This window comes from Toxorhynchites rutilus, chromosome 3, assembly GCF_029784135.1.
Source record: "Toxorhynchites rutilus septentrionalis strain SRP chromosome 3, ASM2978413v1, whole genome shotgun sequence".
NCBI classification, from domain to species: domain Eukaryota; kingdom Metazoa; phylum Arthropoda; class Insecta; order Diptera; family Culicidae; genus Toxorhynchites; species Toxorhynchites rutilus.
This window is the reverse complement of record NC_073746.1, coordinates 126,359,422-126,382,325: the sequence shown is the minus strand read 5'-3', so window position 1 is coordinate 126,382,325 and position 22,904 is coordinate 126,359,422. Positions and strand designations below refer to the sequence as shown.

Here is a 22,904-nt window from a genome sequence, read left to right as displayed (position 1 = left end):
TGCACATTGTCTGTGCTGCCAACGGCAGCAAGGTTATTTCATCTGAGAACAAACTGCGGGAGATAAAGATTACTTTTCTTCGCTGGCGCGGTGATCAGGGATCAGAAAATTCCGACGAATGTGCAGTGGAATGCTCTAGCTCGAGGAAATGTAACAATTCGTTCCACTGCCAGAAGCACTGATTTAATCTCGGTTCTTGCATCATCGAACTTCAGTGGCATTTGTCTTGCTTTGTAGATGAAACAATTCGATGTTATCAATCAACTTTTTGAATATTTTCCGAAGCCAATTAGTGAACAGTAACCTAAGTCTCCATTCAGTATTCAATCGATTCTGAACTTATTCGGAATCCAGCTATGACTTAAGAAAACATAACAAAAATTAAGTTCAGGTGGTCTGCGGTAAATAAGATTGGTAAAATAATTGAAAAGTAATATTCTTGTTACGTATTTAAATGTATTTCAATGGTTTTTGCTCCACACTGTTGGTTTCATTGTTGAAATTGTTCGCTCTATAAAACACTATTTTTAATTTTTTTTTGATGAATTTTATGGTTTGACTTATTTGCGATTTCTATTCCTCCCGTCCAATCTATTTTGAAGTGTCTCACTGTATCAGGCGGAAGATTTTTTTTGTCGCAAAACCATTTCTCATGATGCGGTCCAAAATTGATATCCCCGTTATTAAATTAAAGTATTCAAAAATGGAATTAAACTCACTCTAGCAGTAATGTAAAACGATTTCTAAACGACTAATTGACAGTCTGGCTATCTATTGATTATCGCGGTGTTGTTATATACAATCAATGTGCAAATGTCCTTTTTGAGCACACTTGTTGACTGATAGAGACGTTCATTTTAATCTGCATAAAAATCATTTCCCGGCCTCTTTACCAACACTCTCCGATTTTTGACGTAGGACTACGTCTTTTATTTATGTATCAGGGTGTAAGTTCAAAATTTCGAAAACGATAGAGTGACGCTGGAGTGCAGGGTTCTGAACGTTAATACCTCTTTACCGGCTGAATGGAGTGGTATAGTAATCACTTCATTCGAAAGATAAAATGTCAAAGAGTTATATGATTGTCATTTATTGGTCTAACAAATCGTTTCAACAGCTTACAAATTGCTTTCAAAACAGGCTACTGGATTCATAATAATCTAGCTCATTGATGATGATTGCTTTTGTGGTGATCGGAGTGTGTTCCCGAATACGAACACAAAATCGAGGCACCTGGAGAAGCCGTCATCGCGAATACATGCAGACTGTAATTTCTTTTACTCGCTTGCAAATGCGCTCGAGCAAAGGAAGATTTGCGCATTTGGTTCCAGTGATGCAATCGTATCCAAGAGCATCAGTTTCTGTTTTGCTTTCGCATGGAATGGTCATGAAGGAATGTTTGCTTGTAATTGTGGTTGAGCGAAGGCAAATTTGCGCATTCGATTTCAGTGATTGTATCCAAGAGCATCAGTTTCTGTTCTGCTTCCGCGTGGAGTGTTCGTGAGAACTTTCGTGTATTATTCTTACGAGAACAAAATAGAATTATGCATCAAACGTCATCAGTTGCTTTTGCAAAAACCACGAAAACCCAACGGTTCTTTTCTGGACCACCAACAAGTTGGAAATAGTTCATTTTGTTTATATCAATTTCACACTCATACTCATTCACTCACAGCCTAACAGGAAAACTTTCAGCAAACCTTTAGAAATAGTTATTCATTCATTCATTGAGAATTGATTCAGATGCAATTTCAAACAAATGATTCCAGAGCCAGCGGTAGCCCTACGTCTACCTTGCGGTTATATCAATATATAATACACTTCTAGTTTTTTTTAAATTGTACATAATGTAACTTCAACTTTTCTTTAGGCCAATGTCAGTACTTTAGATTTTCCTAATCATATGAGTATTTTTAATTGTGACCATTTTCCATAAGGACTGATTCAAAATCATTAACCTTTTTCCAATAATCTCAACTGTAAATCCAGCTGTCTGATTATAATATGACGTTCGACAAAATTAATGGAAAGCTGAAGAACATTCTAGAGATATTAACATATTTAATACACCGTTAAGAACTTACTTCAAAATTTGATCAAATCGATCGCATATATTCATATATCAAATGCACTCTATATATACTCATTATCAATTTTTATTAGAATACTGTTTCAATTTATTTTTGAACTGTTTAATTTTTAAGAAAACTATCAAAACAATAAACATCAATGAAAATATACATAAGGGGTGTGTTTTGATTTTTGGGTAGTTGTTTTAACAGTTTGTTGTGTTATTCTCACAAATTTCCCCGACCCTCCAAAAACTTAGTTGAATACCATATTTTAATCTAACAGCTAGATTTCGAGTTACGATTCTTTTTCAAAAGATTATCAATGATGTTGAATCGCGCCTATTGAAAATCAGTCGCAATTGAAAATTTCAATCTGGATAGTTGAAATCTAACGTGCAAAGTTTATATCTCGTATCAATATTACAATGATTGTTTTGGTGAAAATTGTGTTTTACAAACACGCGGGCAGTCAACTCAGGACTCGCTTTCGCTCTAAAAGAGTACTATCGTTACAGAATGTCCCACCAAAATACATTAATCTACTAAGTATTATATTTGTATTTCATCACATCGTGCCATAGTCATAGTTTTGTATTGAAAGTAAAACGAACACTTGGAACTAATCAATCGTGACATAAATTAATTGGATTCCGATTTACGAACACAAAGTGACTGGCTTGCAGTGTTTACCGATTGAACGTTTCACTGAATAGCTCACATTCGTTTGTTCAAATATGATCCTGCAGAAGTCATTTCCCTTTACGAGTCACGAGAACAAACGAGAACGAGAGAACTTTGCTTCGGTTAGCACTTCATGATACACAAGCATGGGAACCAAAACGTCAAAACGTCGCTTTCGGTGCTGAAAGTTTATATTCTACTTTTCCTCTCATTCACTACATATCGAACCCCCTAATGCATTTTGAAGCAGCAAAATCATACGGACAATGCGAGGCGAATGATTCATACTCTGTTAGTTAGTCGTCAGCAAGTGTAACGCTAGATAAACGAACAACTAGCTAGATACTCAGGGATGGGTAGTCAGATTATATTTTGATTTTGAATGCTATTATGCTTTGCGTTTTTCTATTCCACTTACTTTTTGATTCGTCTTTACTCCCAATGTTGTTCAGCGTGGAATCAATTACATCTCGCGAGCTCCGCGAATATGTTCAAATTAAATTAACGCTACTAGCTTAAAATTACTAGCAAAAATCAATTTTACTTCCGTTTCTATATCGCAAACAAAATTGGTCGGCAGACAATAGAACCACCGAAAACAGTATTTTTCACTTTTGGTACAAATTGAACTCACGTAGACCGCAGAGTGTGGGCAAATTTGCTTGACTTGTTGAACTTCAGTCACTCAGTTTTGATTCTGATATGCAAGTTGAATGCATATTGTTCAATCGACGTTATCGCAGAAATGTATTATCAATATTTTGCCAACCGTCTACGTATACCGTAGAAGTTCAGTGAGCTGAGGACATGAAGGGATATAAAAAATTATGAATATAAATCAGTTCCATATTAAATATGTTTTTTATGCAACACATTTACTATAATGACATTTTCTGATAATGATTTGTTCAAATAATTTATAGGAAATACGATGTAACTTTCTAAATAGTTGGTACTACATGCTCTAAGTATTCGAATAATATCGAGTAATAATTCTCATTCAAAGTTTAACAATTTAATATTGCGGACCCAATAGCAGTTAGTTCTCAGTTCGGTCCGATACAACTTGGGTCTTAAAGTTTCTCAAACCTGATATATATTTCGCTTCCTAAACATAGGATTGCGTTTCCCATTCCATGTTAGTAGTAGTATATTTAAAATCGATTGAAAATCGGCATATTTATGAATACTTGAATTTGGTGAACAGCCGGGTACCCTGAAGATCACGTAAATGGGTAAAAAAATCAAGCATTCACTTTCGACCGTTTTTTCCCATTTGTTTATTTATTTAGGCTAATTAGCATTTAAGCTGAAACAGAGCCGGGGTTTAATCGTGTACATATTACATGTTTATGGTTTCTATAAATTGTAAAATACACAGTAGTAGCAGAATAATATTCCTCCTTTTCCTCTACGTATGGTAAATTACACAGTTATATCCATTCATACGCAAGAGTCTTCTTTCTGTTCTTCCATAGTTCAGTTAGACCGCGGACAGCGAAAACAGTTGATAAGATAATTGTTGTGTTATTGAGGGGGTATTCTAGTGTACAGACACGAATTTCTGATGTTCCGTAAAAATAAAATAAAGAATATTTTTACTATCCATTATATCATAAAAATTATATCACAAAAATTGAACGGAGAAAACAATATTCATAACTAGTATAGTTAGAAGTTGATAAAGTGAGAGGGTTTAAGGGTTAAAGTTGTGCCATGGCGTACGCGATCCCAGGCCTTCTGGTTATCTGAAGTAAAAAAATCAAACAGATTCTGAATCAGTAAAAATACCGCTATCGCATGAACCTCGGACAGTTCAAAAACATCTTTTTTGACAAAATGGCGGCCGTTTAAAAACCGAAATGCGGTTTAACCCTTTGCGGTCGTTTTAAATTTGAGCATGGGTGCCGTACTGGTCGGAATTATGTTCCCTTGATACATGTGATACAGTGATACAGTGATACATGCAAGGTTATGAAAAGTAAACATATTTTTTTTGTGAACTATATATATGTATTAACTTAAAAATGTGTTTTAATGTGATGTTTTTGTATAAAAATTATATTTTATAATTCATCTTCGTGTGAAATCTTCCGGAACAGTCTCCAACAGTAAATCATGTGAAGTGTAATGAATATGTAAATTTATTTTTATTATCCGTTGAATATGAGACACTTTTGCCATTGATGCAATAAATGTGTAATTAATGGCAGCAATGTGTATCCGAAGAGATCAGCCCTTTTCACTTTTATCAAACAAAGTTTTTTTTACATGAGATTATTCAGATAACATAAGACACTTATGCAAACAATTGTTCTGCTCTTGAAAAACAACTACTTCAACATAATTTAAACCAGTAATTACTCAAATAATGATTACTGCGTAATCTTTAGATAAACAAAGATTTTGTCGCTTGAAACACTTATGCGATTATTCAAATGACATGAGACATTTATGCAAACAGTAGTTCTGATACAATCTTTTCCATCACTCCAAAATGTTACAATGGCTGAATTCTGCTGTTATCATTTTTGTCCCACATTCCTATGCATTCAACGCACTGTGCGTTGTCTTGTGTGGGTGACTACTTTGTTTGATGCTGAGTACCGTTATCTATTTTTCATAGGAGCACCGTATTAATTGGTGAACAGGTTCACTAGGCATCACGTTTCGTTTAGGAAAAGCATAAACAGATACTTGGTTGAGTAAAATATAAGATTAGAATTGCTCCTTGCTGTGGTGGCTGAGAGCAGACAAACGACCAGAACGGTAAGAAAGGTATGGTGGCTGAGAGCAGACAGACGACCACAAAAAGTTAACACGATTTTTCTTACGTTTTCCGATTTTGAAAAATAGTAAAATTTAAAAAAAATCTTTTTCCAGAGGTTCATGCGATAGAGAGATGCTTGCGGATTGTATTCATATAAATTCGACATGAACCGGTTCAGTAGAACTTGAGATATCGTGTATACCAGTTTGAGAAACTAGCTTCGAGAAAAACGTGTTTGAAGATCATTATTATGGCCGTACCGGGTTAGTTACCGCATCACTGAATAGGCTTTAATAGGACTCAGTTAATAATAGGATTTCCGATAAGTCTTTTCTAGGGTATATTCTTGAATGCCTAAACTACAGAAAACTTCGTTTTCAGTGAGACAGTGAGACGAATGAGTGTGACAAACAATCCAAAAACCAAATGTTCAACGTGACGGAATGTCGGTTTCATGCGAATACGCGTTCGATAGATCCTCGTTTGCAATTGTTAGGAAAAAGGAATTATTTTTGATGAGTGATTCCAAGGAGGTATCCATTCCTTCTTCATGCGTTAATAACTCTGCTTCGGATCGACAAAGTTGTACGATAATCATTTCTTTGAAAAGATAAAATGTCCAAGAGGTATATGATCGCTACTTGTTGACTCGAAAAATTGTTTGATTTACTTAAAAATTGAAGATAGTTTATTGAAATCACCCGAATCTGTATGTAAGCTGACGCCCGCTCGGAAATCCACTTATCACCAAATCCCTACTAACGGATTCGCATAGTCTTCGCACACAACACTAATCGAAACTAGAAAAGCAAAGATGAAAATTTATTATAAATGTATCACTTGAGAGAAATATTTGTTCACAAAAACTGAAAACTGAAATAATGCAAATGAAAATTAATTTTTGACTTGAAGTGACTGGAAATCCATTTAGTTGTGATTGAAAAGTGACAGCGAGCTCGCTTAAACTATATGCTTTTCTCAACCAATTCCATTTCGTTTCCGCGGCCGAAACATTTTTCGAAAATAGAGGAATCGATGATAATTCGATACCGATGAGTGCCATTGACTATGGATTTGATAGTGTAGAATGCGAAATGTTTGATATGATGTGGTGGATATTATTCCACCATATCGAAGAAATGACATTTATGAAAGCAGCGTCATAAATTTATTTGTTGTGAAGTATGTAGTGAAGTATTATTTTGCTGTTTAATTTCGAGGAGGAATCCATCCCTTCTCATAGGTTGATAATTCTGCTCCAGATCAACGATGATTCCAATTGTCTGGGCTTGGGGAGAGGGTATTATTTGTGTTGGGTATTTCAGAGCAGGAATCGATTCCTCCTTTGAGCGTTAATAATTCTTTTCCAGCTAAACGAAGTGGTATGAAAATCACTTTATTCGAAAGATGAAATGACTAAGAGTTATATATTTGTTACTTATTAGTTGCTAAACCAGCGTTAGTTCTACGTCCATCTTGCGGTTATATAACAGATATTAACCACTTCCATTTTTTTTTTTGTTGCAAAAAGAGCATCCCCATAAGCAGAGCTTACATGATGATCGTTGCGTGAACGTAGTTATTCTATAACAACACAAATATGGTCAATTTAGGTCCCTGAGTTTTGATCTCACGACTAATCGCTTAGTAAACGAACGCGCAACCAATGTGGCTACGAAGACCTCCTTCAGACCCCTGTTACTTCAAAAAAAAAATGTTTCCAATAAATATTTTGTTTGGACTTGTTTGGATACGTCACTGAATAATAGTTTTGTTTCATCAGGTTACTTATATTACAGGCTTATTTATTCTTTCAGAAATCACGACTGGTTTTACGTTTATAATTTATTCTATAACTATTTCTTTCTAAGAACAAACTCTATTTTTATTCGATGCGATTGATTGGGTGACCGGTTCTGGAAACTTCCTAATGTGGAGAAAACGGAATCGCGTGTGCCTTCCTCAACGGTTCAGTGCCAAGTGAAAAGTTTTCGCATGGTTTATAAAATAACAAGTTTTTCATGACAACGGTTGTTAAGGACGACGAACATGGTAACGGTATAGATAACTATCCTGATTGCTATGATTCAAATTCTAAATGTAACATAAAACCGGCCACCTAAAATAACTATTTCACTATTCATTAAAATTAATTTCGTTTACAATATCAATTCATACAAGTTCATTAATTACTATTGGTATCAATTTGGGTTGAGGGTAATAAACATAATTTCGTCACTGGTCGCTTCAAAATTCCAGTCGACGTTCGTAATGTCACAACACGTACGATGTTGTCCGGTCCAGGATAAACCTCTACAATCCGTGCTAGAGGCCAGCGAGTCGGTGGTAGAGACTGGTCCTGTAAAATGACTATTTGACCAACTTGAAAATCGGTCTTCGATGGATTCACTGCAGTCTGTCGTTGGAGCTCTTTGAGATACTCGTTCTTCCACTGCTGCCAGAATTGTTGGACCTTTTTCTGCATAAGTTGAAATCTGTCCAATCGATTGATTGGTACATCTCCAGCATCCATATCGGGTACAGCTTGTAGTGAAGATCCCACAAGAAAATGTCCAGGTGTGAGAGCTTCCAAATCGTTGGGATCCTCCGAGAGTGGGACTAATGGACGCGAATTCATGCAGCCTTCTATCTGCACCAGAATTGTCTCCATGTCTTCCCTCGGTAGTACTGCGCTGCCAAGTTGACGAACAAGGTGCCGCTTCGCCACCTTCACTGCGGACTCCCATAATCCGCCAAAATTGGGTGCACGTGGTGGTATAGTGTGCCATTGAATTCCCTTCGTTGCGAGACTGGTTGTGATACGTTCAGTTGCGTTGTGATCGTTGAGCATATGATATAGTGCATTATCGGAATAGATATGTTCCGGGTTTCCTCTTCGAGCCACGAAACGGCGTAGTGCACACAAAAATGATGACGTGGATAAATCTCCTACTAGCTCTATATGTACTGCTTTAGTACAGAAACATACGAACAATGCCACATACGCCTTTGTAGGTGCAGCGCGTCTATTGGGAGACTTGACGAAGATCGGTCCACAATAATCAATTCCCGTAGTCGTAAATGGTCGACTAGGAGAAATGCGAGCGGTAGGAAGTTGACCGATAGGTTGTTTGGTTAATTTCGGATCAACGCGAAAACATCGATAGCATGTTCGGATTACGCTTCGAACAGCTCTTCTACCGTTTATAGGCCAATATTCGTTCCGAACCGTTGCGAGCGTGAGTGATACACCACCATGGATTAATTTTTGATGAGTGGATATCAAAAGCAATCGTGTGAAATGATGGAAACCTGGTATCAAAATAGGATGCTTCATTGCATATGGCTGATTTGAAAGTCTGAGCCAGCCACCGACTCTAATTATGCCGGTTGAATCTATGAATGGGTTTAACAGTTTCAAAGAAGATTGGTTCGATACTGAATGACCTTTCTTCAGTTGGCATATCTCTGGACTAAAACATTGGTTCTGTAAAATTTTTATCAGAGTTATCTTCGATGTTTGTAATTTCTTCCAATGTAAGTACAGTAGCTGTCTGCTTATCTTTTCCTCGTGCGTTATTTATAAATCGTAAGCAATAAGCAATCGTACGGATCATTCTGTGGTACGATGAAAAACGTGTTATAAGTGGATTTGATGGTGGAGAAGCTTGTATTACCAAGCTGTGCGTTTTACGCTCAAGCTCTTCTTCGGGAAGTTCGGTGTTGGTTTCATTCTTAGGCCAATTTTCCTCTCCCTCTCTCAACCAATATGGACCATGTTTCCATTGATCACTTGTCAGTAGCTGCTCTACTGTAATTCCTCTTGAGAGCAAATCTGCAGGGTTACTTGCTCCAGGTACGTGTTTCCAATTTCCGCCATGAGTCGTCATCTGAATATCTGCCACTCGATTTGCCACAAATGTCTTCCAGTTTTGCGATGGGGAACGGAGCCAATGGAGTACTACCATCGAATCTGACCAAAAATGTATTGATGCAAACTCCATGTCCAGTGCAGCTCTAACCTTGGTGAACAAATGAGCACCTATTTGGGCAGCGCATAACTCTAATCTTGGAATGCTGCGTTTTTTCAGTGGTGCCACTCTGGATTTTGATGTCAATAATTCAACCTTAACGCTCCCATCCATAGCCTCCGATCTAACATAAATACAAGCTCCGTATGCGAGCTCCGATGCATCAGCAAAGCAATGCAATTGCACCTTTCCTGGATTAAAGGCATATCGATTTATCCGAAAATTAGTCAAATCTGGTAACTCTTTGAGAAATCGGGTCCACTTATGCTGTATTTCTAGTGGAACTTCTTCATCCCAACCAATTGAAAGTGCCCATAATTGTTGTAATAATATCTTTGCGCGTACTATTATCGGTGTAATTAATCCCAATGGATCGTACAAACGAGCAATGCTTGACAATATTGTGCGTTTCGTTATCGTTCCATCCTTCACGTTTGGTTCAATGTCGAATCGAAATTGATCGGATTTTGGGTCCCAACATATTCCCAGGGTTTTTATTGTTTCCTTAGAGTCGAACATTTGACAAGGTTGTGTGGCTAGGTTTTCCTCCGGGATTCCGTCCAAAGCTTCTTGATAATTCGAACACCATTTTCGTAATCGGAAACCTCCGCGCTTCAGTAGCTCATCCATTTGTTCGCATAGTTTTTTAGCATTCTCAATATTGTCTTCACCTCGAATGAAATCATCCATGTAAAAATCCCTTTTCAAAGCCATCGTAGCGAGAGTAAACGATTCACCTTCGTCTTCGGAGAGTTGATGTAGGATTCGTGTCGCTAGGAATGATGAAGACGCCAGACCATACGTCACTGTGGTTAATTCATATTCTCTGATCGGATCATCTTTACTAAACCGCCATAACAAACGTTGTAGAGGGCGATCGTCGGGATGAATTAGAATTTGACGATACATCTTCTCTATATCTGCTGTTAGCGCTACCTTGTATTTGCGGAATCTGAGAACTAAACTTAATAAATCTTCCTGGATTATTGGACCGACTAATAGTGTGTCGTTTAAAGCATAACCTGTGCTGGACTTCATCGAAGCATCGAACACAGCGCGTACCTTCGTGGTGGTACTTGATTCGTTCAATACCGGATGGTGAGGGAGATAATAGACCACCGGTGGAATTTCTTCGCTTACCGATACCTTTCGCATGTGACCCATGTTGATAAATTCGGTAATAAAATCGTGATATTTTATCTTGAGTTCAGGAGTTCTATCCAATCTTCGTTCTAGACTTTCCATTCTTCGCAAGGCGTGGGAGTATGATTCGCCAATTAATTTCGACATATCACGTTTCTTTGGATATTTGACCATATATCTACCAGTGACATCTCTTGTTGTTGTTTCGCGGAAAAATTGTTCACAAATTTCATCATTGGCGGATGGGATAGTTGCATCTATGTCTTCAATTTGCCAGAATTTCTCCAAATTACGGTCAATAGATTCAATCGTGGAAAAACAATGCATTTGGCATGTGATAATAGGGTTAACCATAACCGTTCCAGTAGCAAACCACCCGAACACGCTTTCAATTAAAACGGGCGATGGATTGCCGATTTGTATCCGGCCACCCTTTAGGAACGAGAAAAAATATTCAGCTCCGAGAATAAGCTCAATTCCTTTGGATATATTAAATTCGGGATCTGCCAGGAAGATATTCTCAGGGAACCTCCACTCTGTTGTTGGTATAGTATGGGTAGGTAAATTTGTGGTGATTTGTACTGGAGTACTGGAGTTTTAGTACCATGGAGTACTAAAAACTCCATGGGAATAGAGAAATTGCTGTATCTTGAACTTATGTTGGTGTATACGCTTCCGAAGGTTTCTGTTGGGGACGCTCCGATACCGAAAACAGGTTGATTTGTCCAATTCCTAACTAGTCACAGTCTCCGACAAAGTTGATCGCTCATTAAGTTGCATTGCGAACCCGAGTCCAACAGTGCCCGAGCGAAATATTGTTTACCGTAACCGTCTTGGATAATTAGTACGACTGTTGAGAGCAGTACATTAGCACCAGAATGTGTCACTTTGGGATTGGTTGATTGGATGGAATTCGCTGTCAAAACGTTGAAATCATTGTTGAAACTGGTCACGTTGGAATTTGTGAAAGGTGTAATTCGGGATATCGCTTGCGATTCGAAACCAGGATGTAGCATACTATGATGTCGTTTCTGACAAATTCTGCAACTGAATTTTGATTGACATTTTCTAGCAAAATGATCATTCCTAAAACAATTGCTGCAAATTTTCTTCGTGTTCACCAGGTTGAGACGATCCTTCAATTGCATCTTCTCGAAAGTGGGACATTTGACTAAAAAATGACGCTGATTACAAGCAAAGCACTCTGGTAAATTATAGTCGGTCGATACATAACTGTTCACTCGTGAATTGGTAGATGTTGAGTTCCGCTTCAATTGGTAAACTTGTTTGACTTGCGATGATGGTTGCACGCCTTGAGAGGTTATTGATAACAATTCGAGTGTGCGTATTTTTCTTGATAAATATTTAATAAAATTGTCGTAGGTTGGTTCTTCTTCTCCAGATACATAATCCTCCCATTCCTTCAAGGTTAATTCATCAATTCGGCTGCTGAGTAGTTGTACCAACAAGCTGCTCCATTGATCAGTAGGCTCACCCAATTGGTTCAGTATTTTTACGTGGCGTTGGAATTCATCCACTACATCTCTTATCATCAGTACGGACTTGACGGCAAGTTTAGGTGGAGTTATCAATGCTTACAAATGTTTCTTCTTGAGTATATATTTGTTTGCATATCTATTCAACAGCGCTTCCCATGCTACTGGATAATTGTCGGATGTTATGGTCAAAGATTCTATGATTTTCAAAGCTTCACCCTTCAGAGCAGATCGTAAATACTGGAACTTCTGAATGTTAGGAATCTCTCTTGATGTATGAAAGAGAGAGGTATACGAATCGTGGAAAGTAAGCCACTCATTCAGATCACCATCGAAATGCGGAAGTACTATTGTTGGGAGTTTCACACCAGAGTTGTGAGTCACCGATGTTGGTGATTGTATAGGGTTTGGATTAGAGGGAGGGATTTTGGAAACCAGACCACTTTTCACACGAAAAAACTGTTCTTCCACCATTGCTCTGATATCGAAATTTGCCGCAACAAATTCTTCGTTCTCATCGAGTGTTTCATATTCACCTTGTATCTCCTCGAAATTTTCCATAAATAAATCCAGTCTGCTCATACGTATCGCAACTTCGTTTATGTCTCGATCTGCATCGTAGTTTGCCAGGAAATCTTCGATTCTTCGAATGGAATCGATTACATTGCGTCGCTTGAGCTCCTTTTGTCGAATCTTCTTCTCCGACATGTTGGCACGAATAACTGAAAAAACCGGAAAGATCCAGGAAGCACCTCCTGTTGGACTTGAAAAGATTGGAAAGACACTCACCTGTGCCTACCAATGGATAGGCCTTGTACAAATATTTAACAGCTTGGTAAAATGACGATAACCTCAAAATCCTTGGTCGATTGGGAAATGGGAATGGGAACTTGAAATCCTGTATATCGTCGATATTGGGAATCGGAACGATTTTTCCACGTGTGATTTCAGCAGCAACATACATTTTCTGCTTTCTCGAATTCCAAATTAGTTTTCACAACAAAGCGTCGCGATTACTACCAATGAAAATTGTCACCACCCGTAATCCTGGTCCACGGCACCAATGTTTCATCAGGTTACTTATATTACAGGCTTATTTATTCTTTCAGAAATCACGACTGGTTTTACGTTTATAATTTATTCTATAACTATTTCTTTCTAAGAACAAACTCTATTTTTATTCGATGCGATTGATTGGGTGACCGGTTCTGGAAACTTCCTAATGTGGAGAAAACGGAATCGTGTGTGCCTTCCTCAACGGTTCAGTGCCAAGTGAAAAGTTTTCGCATGGTTTATAAAATAACAAGTTTTTCATGACAACGGTTGTTAAGGACGACGAACATGTTAACGGTATAGATAACTATCCTGATTGCTATGATTCAAATTCTAAATGTAACAAGTTTCATGGTCCGAAAAAAATGATAATTTTACGATTCTGAATCTCAAAAGGTGCCTTGGTACCCTGTCAAACACACAATGTTTTAATGTCTCAATACTGTACGATACCACACGATCATTTTTCATACAAGAAAACTTTGAGAACACATCAGATGTTAGATTAAGCTTGGGTACGCACCAATGTACTGGAAAAAAGGTAATGAAGATGGTAGAGTTTCGAGCGACATAGCATGCGCTGCCATAACTATTCCTCAAATAGTGACGTCAGTCGTTGTGTTTATCTTTGATTGCTCACCGCATCCATGTGAAAATGCTATTTTCAGGAAGTAGTTTATCAATTAAAAACGTAAAATGTATTAGTGTTTCCGCTGAATATAAGGCTAATGTGATAGCGTGCAGTGAACATTTGTGAAATCACGTCGGAAAAAACGGATAATAGTGATATTTCCATGTGCCATTTTCACTCCCCCACGTTCATAGAAACAAACGAATTTTCATCATTTTTACGTTATGAAGTGGATGTATCGAAGGCTCTCAGTGTCGGTGTGTATGATGTGAGATAATAATCGCCAATTATTCAAAGTTTCGCCGAAAATGTTACTGCTTTCGAGAACTAAGCATACGACAGCTCTCTAGACCTTTTTACCATATAAATAATCAAAATAAGCCACGATACAATTGTTATTTGTCAAAAAAACAACAGTTGAATAATTTTATGAGAATTTTGGCTCAAATTATCATGCAACCGTGAGTACTTTCAACATTGTTTTGTATCTTTCATATAAATTTCATATTGAATGCAAATAATTACGACACGATATTTTGCTTGCCAATACAGATATACTTCGCCTACTGCTCCACCTCTATATGTACCTCATTGGGTACGCACAAAGAACACACTAAATGGTGCTTGGGAATAGCAAGAAGATGCAACAGAGGGTGGATTTACCGAAATAATTTAGAGCAGGAATTTTATCCATCAGTCACAACTTTTTAAAACATATCATCCACCATTGAAAGAGTACAATTTGCTATAGAGTCGTGCGGGGCAAAGGTGTGCACCTAACTGATGTCTTCCAATAACTCTTGAAATAAAAGCAAATAAATTTCAATTTGCTTGCCAAATTGTAATTATATGTATTACCTTCGAAACGCAGTACAATAATTTCTCGAGTTTTGTTTGTAGTTAGACAAAAACCTATTTTAGTACAAAATGGCAAATGCGTACTTTTGCCCCATAGTGGGGGCAAAGGTGCGCACCGTACGGGGCAAAAGTGCGCACTTATTGAATTGTACTTCTGAGGTGACTTGTAACAAAAGTAAATGCTTTATCGTTACCAGCGGAAGAAGCATCATTACCAGAGTGAGTAGACATCACCCAGTGGAGAGGAGGGGGGAGGGAGTGCTGTATGATGTTTTATAGGTGGGGATGGTCGAACATACCACGTGGAAATTTTTGGGAGGGAGGAGACTGACAATATAAGATATCTGAAAATGTTCAATATTTGATTCAGAATTCTTTTTTATTAACACACTAGCTGACCCGGCGAATTTCGTCCCACCCACAATTGATATATTGATATAAATAATTTCGAACACTCAAGTTCCCACAGAAATTATTTCTATAATAATAATACATAATCTATACTCGCGGTATATAATTTCTTTTTTGACATTTAAACCTGATGCAGACTAAGACGCATCAATCTTGATGTTCACTGTTTAAATCTCTTGCTCCGTTCTTGAGTTGAATCGTGAGGAACGGTGTAATTTTTATTAAAATAGATTTTAATTAATTGATTCATTTGAATTTCATTGTGAAAACATAAACATAACCGTTATTGAATCGAATGTATGGTGAAAATAAAAACATTTTTCATTTGAAATTCATTTCGAATTATTTTTGAGTAATTGTTCATTTTTCTCACTCACATTGGATTCGGTTCTGAGGATTCTGACGCTTTACCTTGGAGCGCTGTTGTGGTGTTCGAAAAGACAGACGATGGTTCCTCATGAAGCTAGAATCCCAATGAAGAGCCCAATGCCAGTTTTGCAACTTGATTGAATTCGTGCTAGAGGTTGTTGGCTCCCGAAAAATCAAACGCCAGACGAAGTAAATCTTTGATAGTCATACCATGGAAAACTTTGTCCAGTGCTCTGCAGTGGTCCACCAGATCCTCAGACTGCTCACTGGTAAATATTTGTCTGAACCGCTCTAGGTGTTCGCTGGCACATCCCAGCAGAAGTAGAAATGTCAATAAAAGAAGATTCAAATCATAAATCACTCACTGATATGAGCCTCTTCCTCAAAGCTGATTCAGAAATATCGAGGTTTGCCGCAATCCGACTCTTCGAGACTCCCTTCCGAAGCCTCTGTCGGGCCATTTGAGCATTTCTGGAGTGCATTTCTTCAAATCAGTTTTCTTCTTGTGAATCCCGTTAAAAATTTGGTTGAAAACATTTTATAATTTCTTCAGAACAAAACTCTGGTGCGAACTTTTGCCCCACAGTCACTGCGCACCTTTGCCCCACAAGCAAATTTTTAACTAATCGAATTTTTAAAAAACGATCTTGAACTTATTCACAAAAACGAATACGCACTATCATCTACTATAGAATGAAGGTTTCCTTGACAGTGTAGTTTCGAACTTTCCAGTTATTTGAGGTAAGTTAATCATCATCTCCAAAACTGAAAAAATAGACCAAAACAAACATCGTACATTTCACTTTCAAAATTGTACGTTGTATCGAATTGTACGTTATATCGAAGCATATTAAAGATCTCACAAACGTAGCTTATATTACTCTATTGTGTTGCTGTTTGGGTAAGGTTAATGAATAAATTCAACTAGAAGACGAAGCCAGCCTTTCTTATGATGTTTTCCTTCGTACTGTTGATTGAAGCTTGGTTCATTTAGAATCCGGAATCACAAAACCAGTTGTATTTCGGGATTGGTTGAAGGTACAAAACATGGTTTAGCATTAGCATACAGGTAATTTACTGTTCTTCAGAAAAAAAATTATTCCTATACACTTTGAAAATGATGCAGAGTTCTCTTATATTCCAAATGATATCAAAGATAATCCGAATCAAATTTGAAGATATTGATCAATATGTTTTGTAAAACAGAAAACTAGTCGGCTCTCGACAACTATAAGGCACAGATGTACAGATGATCGATTTCACAAGTCAACCCCTAGTGGTGACGCGACGCTGCGTATCAATACATTGCGTATTAATTTTGTTATTGTAATACATCGACAACAATGGAACGTCAATCAATATGTGATTGCACTTCCATTAGGGCTTCAATTACCCGGAAAAGCTCTCCATGGCTGTCCATAAATAAACACTACTTAATGGGAATTGTTCTGTAAACACCGCTGCCAATGTGGTTTGTCCTTTATTGGAAACAACAAACCTACTCATCTGTTGTGGTTTGTTGTTTTGGTACTACAGTTGTTTTAGGATAAATTGCTTCCCCCTCGCCGAGTTGGTAATTAATTTGCTTCTAGATCTACGCGGCCACTTTATGTTGACAAAAGCTGATAAATTTCGGTTCGCATTTGTTATCATTATGCTGCAAATGCAGAATCGACTGCCGCGCCAGCTTCTCTCCCTGAATATTCAATTAGTAATATCCCTTATCAGTAAGTTCCTAGCCATTCATGAATAGTTCATTGAAAAACTGTAACCACCTCGAACGAAAAAAAAATCGACCTTTGAATGGAGCCTTATCAGTTCGAGCCTAATCAGCCTTGCTCTATCGTCACGAAAGCCACCTCGCCAATGGCAGAGATGGAGGCAGTGGATTTGGTCTGCACCCAGAAAAGGGTTGCCAAAAACTAGTCGTACGTATAATTTCTCAACTAAGCCGAAAATTCCGCATAGTTAATGATCTGATAAGACCGATCCGATCCGATGTTCCTTCCTGGAAATGGCTTTCCGACACTGAACTGAAGAGTGTGGGATTTTTCATTTTCGCTGAACCGAAAACCCTCATCACCAATTCGCAGAGACATTCTTGAAAACGATAAAGCTTCAAATGAAGCAGGGAAGGAAGCAGATTAGCTGGAAATTAACCACCGAAGCGAATGGAAAACGTTGCTCTCGAAATGGAACTAATTTTACCGACCCTCGTTCCCTTCCTTTGCGCTCAGTGGGTTATGGCGCGGTGCTTTGTAGGATTATGGCCTAGAAATTTCGGTACCGTTCCGGCGGTGTTTCCGCGGATTATGTTTCACTACGAACATGTGGGAGGATGGAACTATTAGGGAGAAATCAAACTGTTTCATTTAGACCGAGAAGCGTTAATTTTGAACTGCATGATAGTAGTATTTATTTGTTTATTTATAATTATTTGTTATTTGTTGCCAATGGATCAAATATGCAAGTTCTGATTTTACAAGATTGTTATCGATAGCACCTTATTCATATTTTTCACCTATTTTCTCTTTCCATGCCCTTCCCTACCAGCTCGTGGCAGGGCCAAGTACGAGGTGACAGTGCGTCTGGCCAACTCATCATACTTCGAAACAAACGAAAATGGTGACCGGCAGCTGAATGAAAACACGATTAGCCTATTGGAGAAGCATGTAAGTACCTCCCCTAGCATTACATTAATCTTATGAGTGCGGAACGTGAAGCCACAACAAAAAAGCGCACTCAATCCAATCGGAACCACGTCCATGTTCCGGTGGCTAGATGAGACCGTAATTAATTAAAGGAAATTAGCAAGCACAAAACTTGGGCTATCTCATTAAAAATATACAATCCCATTAAAACAACGCTGACGTGAACATATATTTTTTTATTATTTGTGTATGATACTATGGGCGATTGATGGGGGCGAAGCCTTGGATTGACTAAACTTCACGAATAGAGTAGGGGAATATTTTATGGTCCGATTGAAGAAGAAAAATAAAACTCATAATGTATTTGCCTGCGCACCACACCAAGTATTTCTTTTTATTTGCCTTATCCTTCAATTTCATGCGCTACCAGATTATAACTTTTGGGGTTTTCAGCATAAACTGAAGCACCGGATATTGAACAAACACACTCAGAGGGTGAGCAAATTGCATAAGATGAGCGTAACTTTTTCAGCTACAGGATAATATTAATGAGTAATTGAATATATCTCATTTTATCGTTGGGGCGGTTTGCATTATAATCAAAAAATATATATCCTAAATTTGTATACATAGGGGACAAGAAAGGGCACAATATGAAAGCCATAAAATATCTAAAATTCTTGTTTTTGGCGACGTCAACATAGTATTGTACAGGGTCTTTCAGATTAAACGCTCACGCAAAAAAAATCCAATAGCTCCTTAGAATTTTTTTTTCGCTCCATCGATGGTAACACTGCATTCCTCACTTCGGGACGATAATATTCGAATAATAGTGTCAAGATGTACAATTTACAAGAACGTGTATTTTTAGTGAAATCGTATTACTCGAGCAACCGAAGCCTTAATGAAACTGTGTCCTCTTATGGTAAGAATTTCAACATTTCTCGTCGTCGATTTCTTCCTCTGGGGGTACGTGAAGGACCGTTGCTATGTTAATAAACCACAAAATTTGGAGGAACTTAAAGAATAAATAACTCGGATTTTAAACAGCATCGAAGTCGTAATGTTAGAGTTGTGCATGAAGAATTTGGTTCACCGTTTAAAACGCGTTATCGAAAAAAGGAGTGGTCGCATTGAAAAAGTCCTAAAATAAGCTTTATTTTCCCTTTTAAAAATAAAAAATCGGTTCACTTTTGTAGAAGTTCTAAAAATTTGTTGCGTGAGCGATTAATCTGAAAGACCCTTTTTACGTTACTTTATTTCAATTATTGTTTAACATAGGGCTGCCTTCCTCCTACAAAAATCATCTCGTTGTTAATTATGGCCAAGGAATTGAAGTAATTCACATTGAGCCATTTCGTTGAAATAGTACGAATGTGATACAAAGCAACATACCTGTTGGGAAAACAAAATGTTGCCAAAACAAAAGTATTTGTAATTATGTATAATTATGTATAATATGAATGTAATCGAAATTCTGTTCAATATATTAAATGTATGTTTGAGAATGTTTCTTCTTTCTGGTTATCAGTAGTAATACTCTTTTAGCTGAGCCGTAACAACAAATTATTCATACTGCAAACAACTAATGTTTTATAAAAAGTTAATGCATGAAATGTATCAATACTACTTTAAAGGAATTCATGCGAAATATTGTATAAGTCAAAAATAACAAGAATCTATAAAATATTGTGCGTCAAGTTACTTCTTTCTTCATCATTGCGACCATACCCGGCAAACGAATGACTAAAACGCTGAGGCGCATTCGCAATCGAACCAAGCACTTTCCTCACATTGGTGTTCCGATCACTCCAGGAACTAGTTCTATGACCACTTCCCGATTCCCTAATCGTTGGCATTGGACCTCCACCACCCGTCGAATCTCCCCCATTGTTGTTTGAACGCTTGATAGAACTTGGCAGCCGGAACGACCTGGACATGGGTCGCAAGCGTTGTAGCATCGAGCCACCACTCCCGCTGTCCGATCGCTGACGGCTCGAAGAGCCCTCCGCCTCCAGCAGTGATGTAACCAGTTTCTCCAGTAGCTTCAGGTCGGCGGTGTTTTTCGAGTTTCGAACACTGGCAGCACTTGGTGACGGTGTTCCTGCGTTCGACGATCCAACGGCGCCACTTCCGAGAAGACGCTGAGCGATCTGTGGAATGGTACGGTGGTGAATCATTGTACTTACAATATGACTATTGATTGATTGTTGTTCATGTATGGACAGATAAAAAGAATGAGAGTAATAATGGTAAAAATGAAAGATAAAAAGAGCTTTAAAAATTACACTAGGGTTATTAATTGATGCTTTAACAGCTAGAATATGATACGATTCGATTGAACTGTGTAAATTTAATAACATATTAAAGGCTAAGGTGCAACCAGAATATTTTATAAATATGTTCTAAATTAAGGCTGTAATTGGATACGCAGCTGAACCAAATTTACAACTGCAACCATGTTCACATCCATGAAGGGGAAGTGGGAGCATAGTGATCACCCAGTGGGGGCAAAGTGGTCACTCGCACAATCAAGCTAGATGGAATAGATTTATGCGTTTTTTTTTCGTCCAAATTTATTCAAATCATATTTGATATAGTAGGTACATGTATAATATAAGCTTGGCCTATTCACCTACAGTCTCAATTTAAATTTTCTCATGTACACAAAAACGTAGGAAGAAACACATAACATTCCGCTTAATGAAGCTTGGTTCAGTTGGAGTGGCATTTTTATCCAGGGTCAAAGCCACAAAAGAATCCTCTTGAAGAGCCGAATATGATGCGCTTTAGTAAAGCTTTGGTAAACAGAACATTGTAAGTCGTTATTTACCCAAGACCATGTGTGACATCTATCACCGAGGAATCACCCAACGCGCTCTGAGAAGCCGATGCTTGTTGTTGTACGACTGTATGTGGGTACCGTGCGTGGTTATGTGCATCAAGTATATACATCCAAGGTAGGATATTACTGTGAGGCATAATAGGCAATATCGGCAAAGTTATTATTATAACTTATGGTGCCACACACCCTCCCCCATCCCAAAAATATAGAAGTGCAAAGTAAAACGTAGAATAACGAAATGATCATTTGGCTAAAGTTTCATCGTTTTCACATAGAATATTTCTCAAAAATTCTATTGCTATTTCTTTTGTTCGGTAATTCACTGTCAAAAAGAATTAGGTCATCCTGATCCGCTATCGATAAGATCCGTCGTGAGCCGTTTTACCTGCTGAATGTAAAAAATGCTGTCACCAAAATCTTTCACGAATGATTCACGTTTGATTAAAACATTTCAATCACCTTTGAGATGTGTAAGCTTATTAATGATGTTTAACTAACAAAATAGAAAATTCTGTTCTCCTCGGTCCCGGTCCCAAGCCGTACTTGTTTTGCCCAATCCGCAAATAATTTTACATTCATTTTTACACATTTTTACACAGCACGGTCGTATCGACCCGCGCTTTTATTATTATAATTTCTTCATGCGGTCGTCTCGATCTGCAAATAATTTTACTCCCATTTTTACACAGAACGGTCGTCCCGATCCGCACTCTTATTCCGCACCCTTATTCTACAGCTTCATCGTACGGCCGGCCCAATCCGTACTTATTATAAAAGATTTATTTATTTCTATTTCATGAAGATATTTTGAAGACATAATGAAATATGTGAAGACATTTCAGTATGATAGCGTACCTGGGTTTTTTAGCGATCTTATCTTCGTCAAATTTTAACTATTGATCGAAAATATCGTCAAAAAAAGGAGGACTTTCGTCTCAGTATCATGCGCTTGCTTTTCCATCAGTGTCACTTGTTTACTTTTTTTCTTTTTTACACTTCCAGCAGTCTGAATACATATTATCTCTAGCAAACATTAGTTCATTTGTACTCCAGAGTTCGAATGATTGTGACTTTGTATTTTTATTATTGGGCCTATACTATACAATATATATTTTTCAAATATTTTTCAAACGACCACTTCAAAAATCGATGATGTTTCGTTTACATACCGTTTTAATAATTATTTTTTATTAATATGGCTTCAGTTACAACCAAAAGTACAGAGCTGAAATGAACAAATTAAGTTATCTCAGTTCCGTTTTTGTGGAAGAACTGGGGCTATATTCACTCAGTCAACAGCCCATCAAGCCAATTTTCATTTCCAAATATACAAAATATAGTTCGTCGTCGTTGAAATGCGCCACACAACAATACCAATTGATCAGCTGCCACCCTTCTTACTTTCCGGATCATGTTTACTATTTCGACTTTTTCAATTAAAGGGCCTGGCCGGGTAAGGGAGTAAAAAGTGCCCCCAAACCAAATCACTAGCTGTATGGCAAATATTGTAAAGGATATTAAATAAGAACTTTTTGTGGTTTATTTGAACCCCTATGTGGTTTGACGTAGGATCTATAGTGAAAAACGTACCTCTTCGTTTATTTCACGCCATCCTCAAAAGATCCGAGATAAAAATTTGAAAAAAAAAATACTGAATGTGCATCTTACTACGATGTATCAAGAAAAATTATCAAAAAAAATTTCATCAAAAATTTTAGTACTAAAAAAATGTTTAAATTTTGAAACAAAAATTTTTGGGATTTAGAGATTCAGTACTACTCTAATTCATATTTAAATGTGCTCTTACGGCTTTTCTAGATTGATAAATATCTTCAAACTATTTTTTTTCAAATATCTAATAATAAAAATAAAATAAAAAAAATACACAGTACA

At 37.4% G+C, this 22,904-nt stretch overlaps 2 protein-coding genes across 9 annotated transcripts in view; one reads left to right on the top strand and one right to left on the bottom strand.

Annotated features, from left to right (window-relative positions):
- The window catches only part of LOC129774820 (uncharacterized), a 676,155-nt gene that overhangs the window by 331,841 nt on the left and 321,410 nt on the right, over positions 1–22,904 (top strand). For all 7 annotated transcript variants that reach the window (XM_055778819.1, XM_055778821.1, XM_055778817.1 and 4 more), the window contains one exon: positions 18,069–18,187. In XM_055778819.1, coding sequence (XP_055634794.1) covers positions 18,069–18,187 — 119 coding nt within the window. The remainder of the gene's footprint in view (positions 1–18,068; positions 18,188–22,904) is intronic.
- LOC129774822 (uncharacterized) overlaps positions 18,528–22,904 on the bottom strand; it is a 93,873-nt gene continuing 89,496 nt past the window's right edge. For both annotated transcript variants that reach the window (XM_055778824.1, XM_055778823.1), the window contains one exon: positions 18,528–20,319. In XM_055778824.1, coding sequence (XP_055634799.1) covers positions 19,846–20,319 — 474 coding nt within the window. In that variant the 3' untranslated portion in view covers positions 18,528–19,845. The remainder of the gene's footprint in view (positions 20,320–22,904) is intronic.